This window comes from Diabrotica undecimpunctata, chromosome 8, assembly GCF_040954645.1.
Source record: "Diabrotica undecimpunctata isolate CICGRU chromosome 8, icDiaUnde3, whole genome shotgun sequence".
NCBI classification, from domain to species: domain Eukaryota; kingdom Metazoa; phylum Arthropoda; class Insecta; order Coleoptera; family Chrysomelidae; genus Diabrotica; species Diabrotica undecimpunctata.
Window position 1 is genome coordinate 130,229,379 of NC_092810.1, and position 23,716 is coordinate 130,253,094.

At 31.8% G+C, this 23,716-nt stretch overlaps 1 protein-coding gene across 2 annotated transcripts in view; it reads right to left on the reverse strand.

The window, feature by feature from the left end:
• The window catches only part of LOC140448016 (uncharacterized), a 43,778-nt gene extending 22,486 nt beyond the window's left edge, over positions 1-21,292 (reverse strand). For both annotated transcript variants that reach the window (XM_072541055.1, XM_072541056.1), the window contains exons 1-3: positions 21,133-21,292; positions 13,565-13,788; positions 3,768-3,903 (exon numbers count right to left, since the gene is read on the reverse strand). In XM_072541055.1, coding sequence (XP_072397156.1) covers positions 3,768-3,903; positions 13,565-13,788; positions 21,133-21,175 — 403 coding nt within the window. In that variant the 5' untranslated portion in view covers positions 21,176-21,292. The remainder of the gene's footprint in view (positions 1-3,767; positions 3,904-13,564; positions 13,789-21,132) is intronic.
• Between the last annotated feature and the right edge of the window lie 2,424 nt (positions 21,293-23,716).

A 23,716-nucleotide genomic window follows, 5' to 3' on the forward strand; every position in this document is an offset into this window, starting at 1 on the left:
AAAAGCCACTATCCATCTGTTATTTATTACATATAGATATCTCCCTCTTGATTCTGGTTATGGAGAATACCGCAGATTTTTCTTTCCTAAACCAATACTGGCGGACGGCGTAGCTACCTCTGTCCATTACCTCCCTCACCAGCCTTGTCTTCACAAGGCTTACATCGATACACCTACAGACTGTTTCAAGTTAAGAATTCACAACTGAACAGATAGGCCAGTGCATTTCTTACGGGCGTATGTTGCCAATAGTTCACGGGACTATGCAGGGCCGGCCGAAATAACCCATTCTTTATTTATATTCAAATTTTTATTTATATTTTCCAATGTTAATCAAATTTATTTTAAAAAGATAGGTACGTATCTATTTAATAAGCTTAACGACTACAATTACTTATAAATATGGTTACATTTTCAGGGAAGTGATTTTAAAGATTATTAGAAAAATGTCTTTATTAGTGGTTAAAATATTAGGTTTTACGCAATTGGTTAATTATTATGGCACAGGTAATTCTGACAGCTTAGGTGTCAACTCTCAAAATTATTTATAAAATATTACTTTCACAATAGTTAATAAATAGAAAGCAATAATAATTAAGATATTGTGCTTAAACTTCCATTATCGGGCAAGCCGGGCTAACAGGCCCTAACAGTAAACAATATTGATTACTTTATAATTGACTGTTAATAGTTTTCTAATTCTCTTTATGTACTTAGTCATTCCAAACAATAGTGTCATTTGGAAAGCACATTTGGAAAGCAGACAGATTTATGAGTTATAGATAAATGAGCGGTATGTTTTTCAAAATAGTGTAATTAGGTGAAGTGGAGATTATATGTTTGTCTGTATACATAAGCCCAAACTGCCCGATTACGTTTTTAAATTCTTCTGCCCGGACAAGGGTTAAGGCATAACCATCGCGCACTCAAATCTCAAGTGTAAAAAATTATATTGTTAAAATGGATCCAGTTTTGCCGTTTAAAAGTGGTCAAATTTTACATCTGAGTGCTAAAAAAGTGATCTTAAACGTAGTGAGATACCACATTAATTTGCTTCGAGATGAAAGTCAACGTATTGTATTCGACAAAGTATCCGCGATGACAGGAGTGTCAGTTCGTACGATTCAAAAAATCGTACAGGAAGACAAAGAAGGTGAGCTTTCTGAGGTAAAAACAAACAGAAAAAGAACCCGTTGCCGAAACAACTCCAGAGACTATACTTACGATGAAGGTGTTCGTATCGGCGTTCGTCGAACAGTGCATAGTTTTTTTTTTGAAAACATTCCTCCTACTTTGAATCGTCTTCTGCCAAAAGTGAACCAAGACGAAAACTTGCCAAATTTTACCCGCAGTACAATGTACAGGTTGTTAAAAGACATGAACTTTGTTTATGCAAAACGTGATAAAAGTGCCGTGCTAATAGAACGTCCTGATATAATTGCATGGAGGCATGGATATTTAAGGGCCATTAAACAATATCGGGCTGAGGGCTATGACATTGTGTATTTGGATGAGTCATGGGTCAATGTGGGGCACTCGGTTTCCAGAGAATGGAAAGACAAAACCGTCACCTCGGCAAGAGATGCGTTCATAAAAGGGCTAAGTACTGGACTAAAGCATCCCACTCAGCGTGGACCACGTTTCATCCTTGTCCATGCCGGAAGTGAAAATGGTTTTGTAAACGGTGCTGAAATGTTTTTCCTTGCAAAAAAAAACAGCGCTGATTATCACGACGAAATGGACGGTCCGTGTTTTGAGAACTGGTTTGAAAACAAACTGTTGCCCAACTTAGTTCGAAAAACGGTTATTGTTATGGACAATGCTCCATATCATAGTGTAAAAACCGAGTTGTTGCCTAACCAATCGTGGAATAAGAATAACATTATGGACTGGTTAAGACAAAAAGACATATTTTTTGAAGAAAATTATCTGAAGTGCGAGCTTTTGGAGGTAGTCGCGCAATTTAAACAAAATTTTGATAATTACAAAATTGAAGAACTTTGTAAACAACAAAATAATGTCAAAGTGCTTCGTTTGCCTCCATACCATTGCGAATTAAATCCAATTGAAATGGTATGGAGCCAAGTAAAAAGGCATGTGGCCGTAAATAACAGCACCTTCAAAGCGAAGGATATGGAGGACCTCATAAAAAAAGCGTTTTCAAATGTTACGTCTGATAACTGGAAAAACTATATTCAACATGTAATGACTCTGGAGAAAAAATTTTGGGAAGTGGACGGTCTAATGGAAGACGTAACTCCCATAGTTATAGATTTATATGATAGTAGTGACAATTCCGATTTGGATATGGACGAAGAATGTACATAGTTTTTGATAATTGTAATATTGTAAATATATAAATGTCAAACTAAAAAACCAAATAATTTGTTACATTTCTATGGTTCTGTTGTATTTTTTTTAAAATATACAGAAGTTTTTATTGTTTTTTTATGTTTTTTACTGACACTAATAATATCTACCACAATACTCACTCAATTTGTTCATTAAACAATTAAGAATATTTTTAAGAGTCTGATGATGACCTAAGCCGAAATTTAATAAATAACTGTTGTGAGAAAAAGACATGTCTTTAATTTTTATTTTTCAAAAAAACAAAAAAAATTTAAAGTTACCTAAGTGAAAAAACGTCTAATGTGCAATATAACATGCAGTTCGGCCCTGCTTTTTCGCTGCAACTCCACTACTCTCGCCTATCTCAGTCTATCGGTAGTTCTGGCATCACCGCTTCCCATAAGGCTCCTTTATGAATTCTTAACTTGACACAGACAGTAGTGACATATTAAAAATTTATACCGCTTGTTATATTCAACAATAAATAAGCTAAATGCTAAATTAAGATTGCTACCAAAAAAAAAATTAGTTGGAAAGCATTACTTAAAGTTGTAATAAAATTAAAATTTAAAAATTTATTAACAATAAAAAGAATAAAAAAAGAAAAAGAACGCAAAAAAATTACTACTTTGAGATGTGGTGTTGGAGAAGAATGCTGCGCATACCTTGTACAGCTCATCGGACAAACGTTTCAATTCTTAACCAACTTGACATAAAAAAAAATATCCACAACATCATCATGCAACCTGTTCTGTCCACTGCGGGACATAGGTCTCTCACATTTTTCGCCACTCGCCACAACATACCTGCAGCTAATTCTACAGTTCTTTGGTCACTTGGTTCGCACAGGTGACAATCATTTAGACAGATTAATTGTTTCTGGAAACGTTACGAGGAGAAGACCATTAGGATGGTCTCCAACCAAGTAGTCCGGCCAAATTCAGAATTCAGCGGGCCACTCATTCTGAGAAACTCAACTCTTAGAGTAGCTGAATTTAGAGACCGATGGAAAAAAATTGTTAAGAGTATTAGAAACATTTACGATTCTCAGTAATGGGGATATGCCAAGAGAGAGAGTGAGAGAGATGAATAGGTACTAACAAGTTCTTTTTCATTTTGTCTATTGGTTGATTAAATTTCCTAATAGCCCTAACTAATGGATCTACTTGAAATTTTACTTTATCCAAACATGATTTAACTGGTATTTTATTTAGGTTTATTAAAATAAGAGAGATCAGAAAAAAATTTGTAAAATAAGAATTTTTACTAACGTTTATTAAACACCAAAAAAGCAAAATACTTATAATCCAAACTTTACTTAGAAGACACCAGAGCGTAACTATTTCTAAACGTCTAACAATGACCAAATTTTTTAACAATATAGTTTTAGAAGAGTGAATGATATTAAAACTTACCCATTACGTACATTTCTTTCGAATCCTTGGCAGTTACGACGATTGGTACAAACCAATGGACCTCACAGGTATAGTTTCCTGTAAGATTCTTTTGCAAATTTTCTAACACTACATTTGTATCTGAACTTTCTTCTACCTGAAGATAACAAAGAAAATCATATTGATAATATCGTTCGTATACTTACTATGTATATCACTGTATAATATTAATTGTAAATATTTCGATATTTATTATTACATTGTTATTTTTCGGATATTACACGACATAATATGTCTACATTAAAGAAATTTTTCCACTAAATAGGCACTTAAAAAGCGATAATAAAGAATAATTACCACCAATAGCAACAAAAGTTTGGATTTTAATTTATTACCAATAAATAAGAAATTTATGTCATCATTATCGTCGCTGTTTAATACATTTGGAAAAGCCCTACGCTTTTGCATATTGTCCTATTGTAGAAGAAATGAAAGGGGCCAACCTGTAGATTTGTTTATAGTTCATCTTTTAAAAGTTTAAAATTAATAACGAGTAAGCGAGAGATAACAGTGTTTATCAAAATCAACCTTACCCACGCCCTCAATTAACATTGAGGGGATATCGAGAAATAGAGATCTATTATCTGAAATATCTGATAACAACAAATGTGATGTATTTTTATCAAAGAGGCTCATTGTAGTACAACAAAGGTAAACAAAAAATAAAATACATAAAACTGCATAATTAACATGGAACTGTAATTTTCTTTAGGCCAGAGATAGATGTTATATCTATTATTTTACTTGCGAAAACGATATTAAAATTCTCATTCTTGCGATCACAGGATGTACAATAACACCTTTTCACGAGGAGCCACCTATGACCACTTTTACATTTTACATTCCCAAAGCAAACCACTCTCAATAACCAAACGTATACTATTATAATGGGAGACTTTAATTGTTATAGCACAACGTGGGACTACAGAGAGACGGATTAGAATGGAGAATACTTGAAAAGGTGAGCTAAACAAAAATATCTTTAGCTAATTTACAACCAAAAGTTGCCATTATCGTTTAACAGTGATCGATGGAGAAAAGGATACAGTCCGGATAATATATTTTTCTAGCGGAATAAACAAATAAAACTGTCGCTTTCCCGATCTCTAAAACACAACATAGCCAAATCAATTGTACAATATCAGCTGCAGTGAATCCAGAAAAATTTCCTTTAGAAAGCATAGAACAGATCAAAAATTTTGGAAAAGAAACAATAAATTGATAAATAATGATAATATATTATATTTGCAACAATAAATTGGTAAGTAATAATAAATTGGTGCATATGAGTTTTATAAATACCTAAGCAGTGGCTCAAATCAAGAGTGACCGCATTTTAAAAACAAAGTAAAGCACCCACCGAAGCCAAAAATGTCCAATCAGTTTCATTGCTTTGCCACACTTTCAAAATTTGTCACTGGCTTATGCTTAAGAGAATTTCCTCCATCATAGATGTGAAGCTAATACCAGAGACAATATATCGAAAATAGTTTTGAGGGAAAGAAAATACCGGGTGTAGCAATATGTCACCATCAACCACCAACAATTACTTAAAAAAGTGTATAAAATGACCAGAGACTTCAGACTGATGTGCCTACTAAAGTGCATCCTAAAGAACGTAGGTTAGATGTTACATTAAAATTCAGGAAAAACCGATGCAGAAATCAGAGAACTGAACTGCCTCAAGGAAGTGTGCGTGCATCTCTTTTCTATAATATTTACACAAACGACTTACCAGATCACTTTAATACCAGGCGCTTTCTTTATGCTGATGATACACAGGAAAGAGATTTTGAATATGTAGAAATCAAATTGTCTGCTGCGCTAGAAAAGCTATCAGACTAATGCAGAAAAAATTCGCTTAACCCAAACTCAAAAAAACTCAAGTCTTATTATATTCACCTAACAGAAAAGTAAAATATAAACACTAGGGAGGCGTGATATATTCATTCCCAAAATCTAGAGATGCTGAAGAGGTATATACTTGTTACAAAATCACTTATACTGTAACTGATGAATCATCAGTTACAGTATAAGTGATTTTGTAACAAGTATATACCTCTTCAGCATCTCTAGATTTTGGGAATGAATATATCAGTGATGATATACAAAAGCGTATTAAAAGTAACAAGTAGAAACTCACAAGTAACGACAATCTACACCTCTAAACAAAGACGCATAATTTGCAGTTTTAACAGATATGGATTCAGTAATCCTTACGAATCACATTTATGTCTGTTGAATTTAATTATATAAATATAATTTTTACTTTTAATAGCTCTATATTTGTGTGTTGGTATAATCATAGTGTTGGTTTATAATTATAGTGTTATTTAAATAAACTTAGAACTGTGAACATTTTTAAGGTGTTTGCTGTTTTCTCTCAACTGAAGTAAGTACATTTAATATTTTATTATTATTTAAGTTTTTAAACTATATAAAGTCCGGATGTGGCAGCTTATACTGTATGTGTATTTGTCTTTAACTACTTATAATTTTATTACAAACCAGAAGATAATCCTACCTTTTTATTAATAAAAAGACTTTGACAACAACAACATACGCCTAGTGAGAACAATAGTGGCGAAACTCGAAAATCAAGGATTTTGAGTTAAGTCCATCAACCGACATCTAAATATGCCCTCTTTCATGTGCAAGATCGGCGAACAATTATTTTATTTCCTTACTACTAGAGGGCAGCCACGTGTCTTTAGGGTATTGTGAATTTGTCAAATATTTTGATGTAATAACGACGAAGGTCAGTGCTTAAATTGTCTTCGTTGGGAAAGCAACGAAACTTCACATCAAGACTGGCGAATCTGTAATTACGCCGTGATTGCACGTATTCGAACAATTATCTTTAAAACTATTAGTGTAATAGTGGCGAATGTGCACTTTTGTCATTCATGTTCTGAATTCGGAGTGTAAAATCTAAATTAAATTAAAAAAAGACGGACGAACCTGTAATTTCGTCTATTACGTTGTAGGTAAGTGAAAGTTTTATTTATGTGTGGGATATTTATTTTGATTTTAGCCTTTATTGTATTACAGTTTTGTATCATATTAAAATATTATTACTACTTTCACGGGTATTGCATAACAGGGACTGTTAAAAATAATTTAAATCAGTATTACTTCGCTGTAATATTAAATATATAAAAATAAATCTAGTTACATTTATTTAAAAGATAGTACCGTAATGTCGAATTAAATTATTTTAAACTCAAATTTAAATTATGTTTATAATAATATTATTTTTAGGTCTTAAAGATCCGGAATCATGAGCGGACGGTCAGAAAGAATGCTAACTGCTCTTGGAATATAGTAAGTTTCGGTGCAATTTAGATTTAAATTTTTGTATGTTGTGCCCTTTTGCTTTTAGTGTAAACCGCAAAGAGGAAAAGCCAAGTTTTAGTCAAGATTCTTCCAACCAAAATTTACATAAGATGAGTAACGACGAAGAAAGTAATTTTGGAGTATTAAAACAAACAGATGAAAAAATCCAGGCTGTTCTGGAAATAAAGTAAGTTTTAGTTGTTTATTATATTAAGAAACCTAATATTTTGTAATGAAGTAGTTTACTTTTAAATTTATTTACATAAAACGCTTTTTTTAATCTTAATTTTGTTTCATTTTTAGTGTAAATTGCGAAAATCAAAACAAAATTGAGAAAAATTCACCAAAAATGGATGATCTCATAGCAAGTTGCTCAGAATTAAAGCCAACAGAGAAAGGTAAATGTTTTATTTTATCCTATTTTAAATAATATCATCTTTTTATTACCATTGCATTAACAATTTATTTTATTCGTTTCCCAATTTTAAGCTGACAAAACAGTTTATGATGGTGTTTTATGGTAGATCAAAAGTAAACAATTGATGTTGATAAAAACACCTATGATGACAAAGACTAATTTTACTGATTTTAAAGGAAATTACTAAATTACCTCTTTTATTTATAGGGGTAGAACAGGAAATTGAGAACATTGAAAACGAAGGTTCAAGAGACTCCAGGGATTCAAGTAGCTCCGATGAGTCCTCATCTGAATCATGGTATTCCAAGGGTAGTCGTTGTAGCAGATCGTCTTCTACGAAATCATTGAGCTCATCAGTAGATGATAGTGATAGAGACCCAGATTTCAATGAAGAAAGTAATGAATCCGAAGAATCCACAGATTCGAACAGAAACGTTGGAAGAACGAGAAAGAGGAAACGAAATCCAGAAGGCTGGAAAAGAACTATTGTAAAAAAATTAAGAAACTGCGGAAAAGAATATCAATCTCTTCATAATGGTAAGTTAATTCCAGCAAGGAAAATGCTTTCATCGTGCAAAAATACTTGCAGGCTAAAATGTAGTGTTAAGTTCACCCAGGAAGATAGGGAAATACTTTTTAATAGTTTCTGGAATTTGGGAAACTTGGAGAATCAGCGAAGTTTTGTTGTAAACCATATGCAACCTATCCAACCAAAATACAGACACGTTCTAATCAAAAGGCAGAAAGAGCGAGGATTAAACAAAGGCTACTACTTTGAAAAAAATAATGAACGCAAGCAAGTTTGCTTCTTATTTTTTAGGGGAACTCTTGTTGTAAGTGAAAGATTTATTAGAACTGTCAAAACTAAAGATAAAGGGGGTTATTTAGAAACCGATTTGCGTGGAAAAGGTAAACACAAAAATATTTCGGAACAAATTAAAAATGATATGAGACACCATCTTTCATCAATACCAGCTGTGGAAAGCCACTATACCAGGGCTAACACACAAAAAAAATATATCGAGGGTGGAAAGACAGTGAGTGATTTATACAATGATTATGTAGAGTTATGTAAGGCACAAAACAAGAATTATGGCAAAATATCTATGTATAGATATCTGTTCAACTACGAATTCAACATGTCTTTTCACATTCCAAAAAAGGACCAGTGCCTTACATGTAATACATACAAGAATTCGAATCCTGACGAAAAACTTCTCATAGAGCAAAGCTACAAAACACATATAATAGAAAAAGAATTATCGCGGTATGAGAAAAGTAAAGACAAATCAAAGATTAGCCGTTTATTTCAAGTTGCCTGCTTTGATTTGCAGGCTGCTCTACCTGTTCCAAAAGGGGATGTATCATCTTTTTATTATAAGTCGCGGTTAAACTCCTACAACTTTACAATTTGTAAGCTGCAGCAAGAAGGCTTGGGACCAGTTGACTGCTTTTTTTGGCATGAGGGAGAGGCCAAACGGGGAGCATCCGAAATTGGGACATGCCTTTTAGAATATTTAAAAAAACAATCAGATCTTGCTAATTCAGATGGTTTAGAACTTGTTTTGTATTCGGACAATTGTGGAGGCCAGGGTAAAAATAAATTCATTATAACAGCATATTTATTTGCTGTGGCAAAATATAAAATTAAGAGCATTACTCACAAATTTTTTGTGGTAGGACATGGTCAAAATGAGGGCGATGCTAGCCATTCGGTTATTGAAAAGGCAGTCAAGAAATTTCTTAAAAGTGGACCAATTTACGTACCAGCACATTACTCGGCAGTCATTAGTTCTGCAAAAAAGAAAGGAAGTAGATTTCAAGTGCACGAAATGGCACACCAAGATTTTTATGACATTAAACATTTGACTCAAACCTTAGTTAATTCTTCGTTTAATGAGAATTGCGAAGGTAAAAAATTTAACTTTAATGATATTGCAATGGTTAAAGTTGAAAGGCCGCATTTAGATCGTTTTTTTTTATAAAACTTCTTATACAGAAACTCAGTTTCAATCGGTCTTAGTTAGAAATAGCAAAACAAGAAAGCGACTATGCACTTTGGATGAGTATTCTTTGGTTCCACTCTACCGAGAACCAATTTCCATTTCTAAAAAGAAGTTTGATGACTTGCAAAGTCTCTTACAAAATAAATCAATTCCTTTTGCCCACAATCAGTTCTTTAGTAGTTTGAAATATGAAACATAAGTGAAATGATAAATTTAATTTTAGTAGTTCTTTTGCTTACTTTAAATTTGTTTAACATGTATATCGTTTTCTTGTTAACAGAGATGATGTTAATTATTACTTAAGATCTTATTTTGTTATTTTTCTATGTATGTCAATTGTACTTTAGTTTTATTTTGTGAATAACTGTTTGGTTTATACAATAAAATATTTTGTTTGATGCGTTTCATTTATTTTTAAAAGTTTTTTTTTTAATTATTTAAAACAAAAACTAAACTAAAAACACAATGAAGTGAAAACTTCTAGTGTATAATGTAGTGTATAGTGGCGAAACAGCCAATTAAATATCCTCGATCATGCAATAATGGCGAAACGCAGAAAAAAAAATAAAAAAAATTACAATGTCCATCTTTTCTTCAAATAAAATTACTTCTACTAATTGGTTTAAATAACAAGAAGCAGATTATTAGAAAAATTCTACAAAATGATTACCTATTAGGCACTTATACTATTCAGCAATTTCATCAAAACTTCAAATTAGATTATCTCGAAATGTTCATTTTGAAGTTTCGCCACTATTGTTCTCACCAGACGATATATAATGATCAACATATCAGCTCACTACAATAGATAGAGTCATAAAGGAAAAGATGAAGACAGACAGTACCCTGGATATAAGCGGAAAACTTCTTATTGCCGATATCTATATTATTGTTTTTTAACAAAAGAAACTTTTTGCTTTGCCTGAAGATGAGGCAAAGATTGTAAGCCTCGAAATCGGTCACTTCTGTAACACCTTGAAATTATCTATTATCTATCTATTATCTATTATTTTATTAGAATATTAGCCTGTAAATAATATTTTGCAGGTTTGTATATATCGTCACTAAAACAAATTAATATGTCGGACACGGATTCTGCCGATGAACTCGTAAATATACCTTTAACTCCCCCCAAAAAGAGATCGAAAAAATGCCATTTAAGCGTAGACGTTAAAGAAATAATTGTAAATATGTATAAGCACGAGTTACAAGAAAATCTGGCGTTAATATTGTCCGCTGTTGAGAAAAGAGTAGCCGATAAAGTTGGAGTATCGGATAGTTCTGTGTTTAAAGTTATTAGAGAATATAAAACTACACACACATTAGCTGCACCAAAAAAATTTACCACTCGTAAAGGCAAACTCGAATCTGTAGATGACTTTGACAAGGTAGCGATAGGAAGAATAGTGCATCAATTCTTTTTTAGAAATGAAATTCCCATGATAGATAGAGTTCTACAACAGGTCAACGACGACCCAATCTACCTGAACTACTTTTTACAAGCTTTTGAAAAAACTTTAATTCAAATTCGAAAAACGTGGCAGGAACAGTATGCTTACAGACAGAGATGACCTTGTAATCTTGAGAAGAGAATTTTTAAGGCAGATAAAAGATCATAGGAATGGCAATCGTAAAATATATTATTTAGATGAGACTTTGATTAACGCCGGTCATACTAAATGAAAAACATGGATTGATAAGTCAGTCACCTCATCAAGACAAGCATTTTTGGATGGACTCTCGACAGGTCTGAAAAATCCATCAGGTAATATTTTTTGTTGAACATTGAAATTGATAAATAATATTTGAATTTTTAGGTAAAGGAAAGCGACTGATTATTTGTCACATAGACAGCGAAGACGGATTTGTTCCTGACGCTCTATGGAGTTTTAAATAAAAAAAAGTGGAGATTACCATGAGGAAATGGATGAAAAAAGTTTTGAAAGTTGGTTTGAAAAAACGTTATCCAAATTGGAAGCAAATTCTGTGATTGTAATGGACAAAGCGTCGTATCATTCCAGAAAATCTGAAAAGATCCCCACCACATCTTCTAGAAAAGCGGATATCCAAGAATGGCTACATCTAAAAAGCATCCCCTTAGACGACTCACTTCTCAAAGTGCAACTTTTAGCACTTGTTAGTCAACATAAAAACAGTATGATAAAATTATGTAGCAGCTAAAAATACAACTTTTAAGTTTGCCGACATGAAAAATAAGTTCTCTTCTTCTTGATGTGCCTATCGGAGACGAATGTTGGCGATCATCATGGCAATCTTCACCTTATCTCTGACGGCGCGAAAAAGCTGCATAGACGTTGTGTTGAACCAGGTTCTGAGGTTCTTTAACCAGGACGTTCTTCTTCCTGGACCCCGTTGTCCAAATATTTTTCCTAGCAGGATGGCTTGTAGAAGGGAATATCTGGATACATTTCGCATAATGTGTCCAAAGTACTGTAACTTTCGAGATTTGATGGTGGTCAGTACCTCTCGGTTCTTCTTCATTCTTCTGAGGTCCTCCTCATTGGTGACTCGGTCAGTCCACGGGATTTTAAGTATTCTCCGATACAGCCACATCTCAAATGCTTTCAATTTTCTGCACATATCTTCGTTCAAGGTCCACGATTCAACACTATAAAAAAGAACAGATTAGACGTAGCATCGCAGCATTCTTACTTTTATAGCAAGAGAGAGGTTGTGGCTCTTATTGAAGGCCCCAATCTGGTTGAAGATGGATCTAGCTTTTGATGTGAAAATGAGTAGCAATGATAAATAAAAGATACGAAATTATTCGAAATTACATAAACAAAATGGAATATTTTAAAAATGAAAAACTGTAACCCATTTTACTCATTGTACCTATGTAGTTTTCCAGTGCTTATTTTTCGTAATTCGATATTACTTATATGTAATAGTAAAAAGTTTTTTTCATCATTTTCAAAGAAAACCTTTCGTTTTACATCTGCAAAGTATGTTCGTTTGTGCGTTGTCGCCTATGCAATACTTGGGGACGATCTATCAATGGATTCATATATAGTTTTGTCTCCTGAATCAAAATCTGAAAACGGTATTTTGATATCTCGAACCATCTTCGACATAACCGGTATCAAAGTCAAAAATAGTGACGTCACAATTCTTCTAAATATACATTCGTTTCTGCTGACACAAATACATGTTAAATCGAAACGTCGACTTAATAAATTTTATTTATTAATGTTAATGTAATGTTAAATGTATAAGTCTATCTACCCAATAATATATGTATAAGTATTTTCCCTAACTTTTACACAAGAAGAGGTCTCTTTTTATATCATTAATGATAATATTATTACTTATTTCCAAATATTAGTCTTAAAGCGTAAAATGTATAAAAACAACTTTCTATTTTTTGCCTTTTGATTAATACCATAATTATCTAATGATGTGTGAATGACAGTTTACAAAAACTAATATTAAAGTATACTTCTTTGGAAGATTATTCATTGATTACTATTATTTTAACAGTAATCCAAAAAATTTTAAATTACTTCATTTCAAATTCAGATGTTATAGACTGCTAGAATCTTAATACAACCCTGTACAATTATATAAACATCAGGTTTCGCGTGTTCTGTGCATGCATTTGTTGACGGCTACTTTTCTGTTAAATGAATTTAGTAGTATACAACTCCAATAGCAGTCCGATATTCGAGCAGTATTACACTCGCCGATATTTACCACGTTTTGGCAACACCGCAAACGAGGCTGGTATACTGCCATTGCAAATATTTGAAACTTCGATCTAGAAAGATTTTACTTTTTGTTGTAGTCCATCGAAAACATTAAGTGGCTTTATCTACTCATTAATTTAAAATTAAATTAGTAACTAATAATACCGGTCTATTTACATATCCTTATAAAAATTAAATTTAAAAATTTTACTAAAAAATTTACTACAATGGAAATAACTTCGGGAAATTTCAATAAATTTTTATACATACAATAATTATTGTCATACATACATTAACAATTACACCAGGGACAATAAATGTTCTTTTGCTAGGCGTTAGATCTGGGGTAAAACGATAGAATTCTTCATTTTCTTTAAACCAGCGTACATGTACGAGATGATCTTCCTTGTTTTTCGGTTTAAAATTGCAACCAAGAGTTGCACTATTGCCAACTTTCACAGATATTGGTACTTCTACTTCCACACTAGGTTCAAGGCATGATATGCAGTGAATACCTAAATTTAAAAGAAAGTATATTTTATAGCTCATAAATATTATTTTTAAGGAATAAACAAATTTAAACCAGCTATATTCCTAATACAACTCTTAACAGTATTATACTTTAAAGATATAAAAAAAATTCATTCAAAATAATCCCGATAATTACAGACTTAAACGAAGCTAACTATTCTATGGACTTAAATTCTTGACGCCCGAAATCTTAATTACGAAGTAGCAAATTTGAATAATAAAAAAATATCTGACACAGTATGAGATAATTGATTATTTTTGCAGATTTTGCAAATTAAAAATTTTTTTTTTTTTTTGAGAACGATTTCCGAAGCGTAAATTGAAACGTCAATAAAGGTACTTTAACCTTTAATTGTGGCTTATTCCCATTTAAATAGTAATTACTTTAAAATGCCACAAGAAAATAGCTTCAGAACAATACATGGAATTGTAAGTGAAATTAGCTGCAACATTATTTATTAATTACATTTCGTATCTGAGAGATATAACGTGATCTCTGTTGTATGAAACAAGGACGGAAAGCGGAACGTTAAATGTACATATGCTACAAAAATGAAAATACTATAAAATACTGAACTAAATTTTTATATACTTAAAAATCCAAAAATAATCCAGGATATGATAAGTATTTCGTGGAAAACTTATACAAACTTTATTCAAGATCTTAGAAAAACCTTTAAAACGACCACCGGTAAAAGTTTTTTGCGTAAAAACTAAGGTAAGTTGTAACTAAAACAAAGTCCGCATACATTTTTTTTGACGCAGAAAATAAAAATGGGGATGAGACCCCCAAACGCATCCTCCGGCAAAACCACCCTGCTTGTTACTAGTTGTTGTTTATTTATAATTTACTTTATTTATATACAAACATTATATTCTAGAAGTTTAACTGGTTTTAAAGATTTCGTTTTAAAAAAATCCGAGTTTAAAATCAAGACAATATTTTCGAAATTTCTCAAAAAAATTCAAAATAACTTAAAAACTAAAAAATACAGAAAAAATGCAACAACACAAACACAACAATTTTTTCGCTGAAAATTTTTATTTTTCTTTTATTTATATAGATTAAAAATTAAAGGAGATATAATTGTTTAAAGGTTGTATTTACATGCGTGTTACATTATCTTCAAGCTCTTTCAGCGCAAACATTATAAAACGAAGAGCTCGAAAAAGATCTAATATATACCACTTTCTGGCTCTTAAAATAAACTACAAAGTGGCATTATATTAAATTAATCGATTGTATCTCTGTTTTCTATGTTGTCGTATTTTTGCTGTATCTTTTTTAGTTGTTGAGTTTTTTTTTTGAGAAAACCGGAATTTTTTAAGAAATTCCGAAAATAGTGTCTTCACTTTAAACTCGGATATTTTTAAACGAAACCTTCTAAACCAGTTAAACTTCCAGAATGTAATGTTTATAAATAAATAAAGTAAATTGTAAATAAACATCGAATAGTTTGAACCAGAGTGGTTTTGGTGGGTGTGACTTTGATACTTTCTGTGTCACAAGAAATATAGGTTGACTTCATTTTAGTAATAACTTAACTTAATTTTTATGCAACTCACGTTTGCTAGCGGTCATTTTAATAGTTATTTATTGTACAAGTTGATAAAATTGTACTTTATCTTCGAGAACGTTTTTTAGCGTCGAGACGTCAGTCGAGACGCTAATTATGCTCGAGAAGATAATGCGATTTTATCGTCGTGTGCAATACAACATTTTTTCTATAGCAAGACTTCAAGTTCAGGTGAAAAATAGAATTTCAAAGAAAATTGTAATTTTTGGCACAAAAATCGCAATTGTGTTGCTCAGTTGCTAGGGATATGAATTACTCTGTCAACAAAAAATGTCAAACAAATGTTACGTTTTGGTTTTTGCGGAGAATATTGTTACATTTTGTGTACAAAGTGAATAAATACGAAATGGATGGAAAAGAATTGACACAAGAAAAGGAAAACCTGCCATCAGATATAGAAAATGCAGCGTTGGAAGCAGAAAGTTTATTGTTGCCACAAAAATCTAGGATTATGTATGAGAAAGAAGACCAGTCTTTTAAAAAGTGGAAAAGCATTAAGAATATCAATGGCGTGAGTGAAAAATACTTCTGGCGTATTTTTCTGTAAAGTCGAAGAAAGCGATGCCATCGTCATTATGGTCCTATTATTCGATGCTGAAGCGTACGTTAAAGGTGAATGAAAATTGTGACATTTCCAAATTTAGCAAGTTAACCACCTTACTAAAAGACCTGAGTGGAGGATACAAAGCTAAAAAGTTCAAAATCCTGGAGTCAGATGACATTATTAAATTTCTGACAGAAGCTCCTGATGATGTCTATTTGTTGATGAAGGTTATTGCTATTTTTGGGGTGCATGGAGCGACTAGGTCCAATGATTTGTACAAGTTAGAGGTGTTTAACGTGGACGACAAAAAATCGGTGATATTCGTTTCATTATCTGATACTAAAACCAAGCAGAAAAGGTCGTTTTGTATTACTGACAAGAAAAGTGGACTGAGTTTCTTGGAAATTGTGAGAAAGTATATTGCCTTGCGCCCCAAAAATGTACCTCACAGTAAGTTTTTTTGTAAATTACCGACAGCAAAAGTGCACTACTTAACCGGTGGGGATTAACACTATATATAATATCCCCAAGAAGATTGCAGATTTTTTGAAACTTGCAAATTCAGAAATGTACACGAGGCATTGTTTCCGTCGTTCTTCAGCTACTATGTTTGCAAATTCTGGAGCTGATCTAGTAAAAGTTAAAAGTTTGGGTGGATGGAAATCGTCATCTGTTGCAGAATTTTAAATTGAAGAGTCAATAAGCAATAAGATTGCTGTATCCAAGTGTATACTTGGCGTACCAGAAAATCCATCCAGTACTTCGAATCAAGTGTTTAAGCAAACGAGTAGAAGTTGTGATGCTCCAAAAATAGATATTTCTAATAATGTTAATTGTAAAATTTCAGTTGTTTTTAATCCTTAATGTGTTTAAATTTGTAAATTTTATTGAATAAAAAAAAGTTAAAACATTTTATCTACTCTTGCTGTTAAAGTGTCACTTTATCTACCCTTGTTATAGCAACACTTTAACATTACCTATGGAAAAAAGATATTTAAAAAGGTTTTTATAAGTTTTCCATAAAAACCTTACCGTTTTTCGTTTATTCAACATTATATGTTTAGATTTTCGTATTCGATGAATAAAAAGTCTACATTTGAACAACCGTAACTTTGTTAGTATTAAGTTTACGGTAATAATAAACAACGACTATCTTTGTTTTATAAGTTTCATGTTATATAACAGTTTTTTCTGCTTGAATTTAAATTTTTTGAGTTATTCGCGACGAACCGTTTAACCCTTTTATTACTATAGGGACATATATGTCCCAGTGGATTTCAAAAAAATCTGCTGGCATCTGTTTTTCCACAAAACCCATGTTATTTAAACGCATCCGTATTTTTAAACATTTCTTACTGATTACCTAGTAATATGCAACTTACATATCACGTCTGTAACCTTTAAATTGATGTTAACTAAACACGTGTATCAACAACTCGTAAATACAATTTTAGTAACGAAAAAGTGGCTGCTCTGTTTTTTTAACCGATTATATATAGTTTAGTTGTTGATTATCACAGGTTAGTGAGTACATTGTTTATTTTTATATTGTTTTCATCGATTTTGGCATAATTTTCAAACGGGATTCTAGTGTACCAGTTGTAGTAGTTTATACCGGGTCGTATTTATCCCATTCGTATTGTTTGGTTGCAGACTTACTATGTCACATAGACGTTTCCTAACACAAAAACAGCTTCAATAAAAATTTGAAAACTTCTCAAATATTTCTGAAACTGAATCCGAGGAATAACTTTATGTTGCCTTAGAGTCTGATTATTTACCTGGTGACGATTCTGATGAAGTACCTGAGAATACTCCCGACCATGTGGATGTACACATTACTGCTTTCGACGATGAAAGTTCTGATAACACGGAAGTATCTGAAGATGAGTCTAAAAGGAATGACTTGACTGCACAATGGAATATACCAAATACAAACTTTTGTCCGAAAAAAGAAATTTCTACTTGGAAAAATGAGATAATACTAAATATTGATAAACGTTCTTGTCCTGTTGATATTTTCCTAAAATGATTACCGCTTAGTTTATTTATGCATATTCCTTCCTGTACAAACCAAAGAATAGCAGCACTTTCAAAAAACAGAAATATAAAATTAAACATGAAAAAAAAACAGATATGTACGAAATGATGGCAGTGCTATGTTGCACTATGGTTATATGTTACAATAAAGTACCATATATCTCACATTACTGGTCACAAACCGAATCTTTCGAATTCCCTCATAAAAAAAGCTATTTTAAGAGATCGCTGTTTATTCCTGCTATTTAAGTCCTACTGTAATAATCCTGAAAGAAATGGTAATACATCGAAAACATACTACTTACATCGATGAAGGGGTTTCTTGTTTAAAACAAACTTTTGTAAAGGCGAGGACTGAGAGTTCCCATCAGTCCATCGACGAATCAATGACTAAGTTCAAAGGAAAATCTGCCCTGAAGCAGTATCTTTCTATGAAGCCAGTAAAAAGAGGTACAAAAAAAAATGATACTTGACAAATTTGTCCACTTACGTAGAAAATTGTGAGAACGCATTCGGAGGAAAAGAGATACATAATGCGCTCGGTCTCTTCGCCTCGTTGGTACACTCCATACTACAAGTTTATAGAGAGTGACCTTATTTATTATTGGAACTTCTATGATATGTCTATATTGTATGTTATTTTGACGTTTCAATTTTTCCTTCGGAAATTTTTCTCAAAATACAAAGTATTTTGTTTTTGTTACTTGGTAAAAAAATTCTTCTAATAATTATATTTTATTTGACTCATCAATATTGACCATTCAGTCATGTTGAAGCGGCAGTTTTTTCGAACACTTCTATAAATGTCTCGTTCTGTAATTTTATAAGAGGAATATTGGGAGATGAAAGACATTCGCGTTACAATAAACTGTATAAGAATAAAAGAAAAGTAGTTAATCTTATACCTGGAATATACCGACGAAACATAATTTATTACTTAATTTTTATACTAGATTTGTCGTAATATTTTATGTTATAGTGATATACTTTTATTCTTCGGATCTTAGGCATTTTAGCATTTTAGTAAGTCATAAATATTTTAATCTGTTGTTTATTTCTTTATAATAGAATAATACCAGCTCCGTTGGGATGGCTGTCAACATCCGGTATTTAGGTACTAAACTGTATAACTTTATTAACTTTCCCGAATATTTTATATTTGTATGGAGATTTTGTAGTAATATATCGTATAAAATATATCTTAAATAGTGACTGAGTTGTCAATATGAATAAGTCAGATAAAATAAAATTATTAGAAGAATTTTTTTACCAAGTAACAAAAACAAAACTTTAAACATAAGTAAAATAAAAAAAACTTCGTCGCAGACTATACAAGTACCTTGCACTTCAAAGGGCCAAGAAATAATAAGGACGAATTGTGTTGTGGTCGAATGCGCATCGCGGGTGGAGCTTAATTTCAAATCAGCCAAGTATCACGGTAAATTTGACAAGCAATATAAAAATGTGACAACGAAGTAATTCTTTCGCAGAATAAATGTATACGATTTTAGTATTTACTCGGAAAAATAATCCACACCAACTACTGAAACTCTAGGAGAACGAGTTGTTGAAACTCTAGCCAACACCATACAGTCTCCGGAAATGTGTCTATGCTTTGATAAATTTTTCACTTTGTTCAATTTACTAAAAACCCTAAATTTTTCATGTTTAGGAACCTATATGGTCAATCGGATACACGTAGCCAAATTTGGAAATAAAATGTTAAGGCATGATATGGAGCTTTTAGTTTTTAGTTTAAATCCAAAAGGTAGAGGGTCTTACACGGTGGACAAAACAAGTCTGTTGCGAGTGGCATGCGCCTACAGAACTGTGTCTGCGGCAGCCTTGTGGACCATCACTGGATGTGTTCCGTTGCATGTTTTGGCGGTGGAAAGAAAAGAGCTTTATGAGAGAAGAGGTCCAAACCTTACTGTAGCCGAGAGAAGACAGGAAAGGGAAAGGTCGGTTGAAAGATGGGAAGAAGAATAAAACAATACGGAGGATGTGGCCGCAACTGTCTGGGTGTACAACAAGGTAACACAAAATTTTTACTTTTGAATTTTCTGGGGCCACTGGCAGAACAGCTAATTGAATTAGGAAGATCAAAATCAAATGTAAAAAGACGAATAAGTGGCCGTTCTGGAAGAATATCTAAACGACAGAAACAGATGATCAACGTTGGGGAACGTTTGCCTCAACAAATACTTACTAGGAGAAGGTGCTTTAGATATTCACAAAATAAATCAGAAACTCGAACTACGACTATTTGTACAGTGTGCAATGCGCCTCTGTGCAGAAGTTGTTTTTTACCACATAATCAATAAGAAGCATTTTTTTTTTGTGTAATTTAATTTTTTTTATTTTGAATATAAAATAGATATAGAAAATAGATAAACATAGAAAGTTTCTTTCTTTACTGATAGAATTTATTTATTCCATCATTATTTAACACTAATGGGACATATATGTCCCATGTTCTTTCTAACGATACAATGACACGTAACAATGTAAAAAAAATCAATCGCTCCGTTAGGTCTCTAGATAGGTATCAACGAAAATCATTAAAGTAATTTTAAACAGTTTTGTTTAGCTACAATGAAATCAGTAATGAAAGGTTGTAAAACATGCTTTTTTGACGTGTAATTTGTGAATATTTAGTCACGAATAACTCCAAAAATATTAACTTGTTGAAACAACTCTAAGACATTTATGCCTTAAAATTCACTAGTCTAGCAAATAGCGAGTTAGGGTGGTAACCACCCCCAGACAGAGAAAAAGCACATATTGGCATAGACATATTTTGATCTTTCAACTATTTTCTACCCAATCAAAATTTCAAGCAAAGCGATGCATATAAAAAAATTTTTTTACTGTTTTTACCGTCATATCCTGGACTAAAATAAACTGTGCGAAATACAGGGCTTACACAATTGAATTATTAAAACGTTTAAGCAAATAAAAGACTAAAGAGTAACAATAACAAATAATCACGTAAGAACAAAATTAAAAAATAAAGAAATTAGAAGAAAAATATATAGCTTCGATATAGTTCAATGTCTAACAGACAATCGTAAAAACGATTACCGTGTAAAACATAATATTTAAAATACAATAGACTAAAAAATCTTTAACTTTTATACATCTTAATTATCGAGAAAAAAACTTACTTGTTAAAAAATAAACACCAACGAAGCAAACGTATTGTAACATGTTTCTTTAAAGACTCTTCAGATATATTTACGAGGTCTGCATTTAAATTTTGATGAAGAGTTTGTATTTCTCCGAGTTCCGATAAAATATCCGGTTTTGGTTGCTATAACAAGTTTTTAATTGCCGATTAAAAACAAAATTTTCTGGCGATATAAGACATAAAAAAAATAACATCATTAAAGATAAAGCTATTATAGGCCGAGTAAATAGTCGACCAAATTTCTCTTGTTGAATGAATTATGTTCGTTTTTTTAGTAGATACTCTAAGCCTGACTGTAGATATATGGATGTAAATATTATCGGCATGCAAATGCAACATCTAGAAATTATAATGCAATCAGTACATTACCGATGGACGCCATTAACGCCCGGTGTCAAGAGCACTTCCCGTATAGAAAAAACAGGTCCTGATTAAGAAAAATACAATAATCACTAATTAAATAAATTATTTAAATGTATGAAGAGATAGTATCATGGGTGTTTGTTCTTATATTTCCTCATGATTTACAATGGAATTACTAACCAGAGAATACAAGGTTCTGAAATTATTTTCTTGTGGCATTATTTATTTTATAGGATTATGTGGCTTAATCATATAAAAAACATAATATTTAACCAGAGAATGTTACTCATGATTGAGTGTGGTTGTTTTTTTTTTAAGAAAAGTTACATACTCTTTTTCTGGAACGTGTTCTTAAGCTTAAGTTCATGATAATATACAGGGATGAGTGCCTTAAGAACCGGCAAAATAACGCAAAAGATAGAAAACATAATACGTTGTGAAATAAAAAGAGATGAAAGTAGTAGAGGTGAGAAATTATCGATATTAACCTATAATTTACTTTACATTACATTAGAATTATCGAAAATTTCCCACCTTTAGACGTTAGCTTATGAGCTGGTTGACTTCAGTCATAGTAATAAGTATCACGTATTGTAAGTAAAAACAGTTTAAGTAGGAGTATTTTTTTATCCAAAATTAAAGTATTGATCAATAATAAACTATGATTTGAGACGTCGCATACACTCTTCTCAATACAGAATTATCATAGCTTGTTATTCTGTATTCGTCAACACAGAATTAATTATCAAGTTACTACTAATTAAACTGTTTACTTACATTCGCTTTAATGCCTTCAATCAGTTTTTACTTTATGCGAAATTAAAAAAATGTTAATATTCGACGTCATACTTGTAATATTATGACTGAAGTCAACTAGCTCATAAGCTAACGTCTAAAGGTGGGAAACTATCGATAGTCCTAATGTAATTTAATGTAAATTAGAGGTTTCTATCGATAATTTCCCACCTCTACTACTTTCATCTCTTTTTATTTCACAACATGTTATGTTTTCTATCTTTTGCGTTATTTTGCCCGTTCTTAAGGCACTCATCACTGTATTTGTGAGTAGTGTGTAAAACACTACATAAATTCATCAATTGTACAATATTAGCTGCAGTTTATCTTAGAAAAGTTTCTTTTAAAGTGATAAAAATAGTGCCAACACTGGAAAATTTTGAAAAATTTCTAAAGCTTGTAAAAAAGTGATCTAAAATTCATATTCCAAAAGATTGCCGGATGGAATATATCGCAGGTCGTCATGAAAATTCCAAAGCCATACCAACAAGCATATGACAATGACATAAATAGGTCAAAGTCACATGTTCTTCCGAAAAGAATTAAATTTGATATTATGATAAACACATATGTTTACCTTAATACACTTTATGATATCTAACGAAAACATACGTAGTGTAAATTGTATTACGAATTTCGTTTGTATTTATTATTTCAGTATTGGTAACTTTCTTAGACCTAGAACGTTTTTGGGTGGTGATGTTAGAGGTGTATTAGTTTTTATGGCCTAAAAAATAAAACTCACAGTTGATATATGTAAATTTAAAGCTGCAGCTACACGTTAAAATAAGAATTTAAGCATCTACATAAACAAAGGTAGAATAAGGCCATTTTTCACGTTTCTATTCGTAATGAATCAAAGCAGCTACTATCTTTTTACAACGACGTTTGACTTTTTAAGTGATATTTTGGAATTAATATGGATATACTTAAGTAAATTGATAGTTAAAAAATAAAAAAAAATCTAAAGTGTCAACACCGCAACTGTAAAATAGGTGCTACTAATTTATTCCAAAATATCACCATCGTTTGCTAGCAGTTAAAGTATGGTTCACATAAGTGTCCTCTGCAACATGCAAAAATGTTTACCACTTTTACCTCCGGACTTCTCCCTAAAACCCGCCTCGCGGGGGTGTTAAAACACAAAAAAATCGATTTACCAAAAATCTGTATACCGTAGAAAAAAATTTTTCAAATAAAAAATGTATCAGAGATAATTTTAAACAGAAATGTTTATAATCGTTGTGTAAAATGACCCGTTCTCCTAGAAACAACGCTTGAAGCGACCGTCGATGTTGCATGTCAGTTACTTGCGTGAAATCAATGTTCAATAAAATTTGTATCAGCTCAACAGTAAAAATTTAATATCTTTTGATCCAAATGGCCTATCGACAAAAATCAAG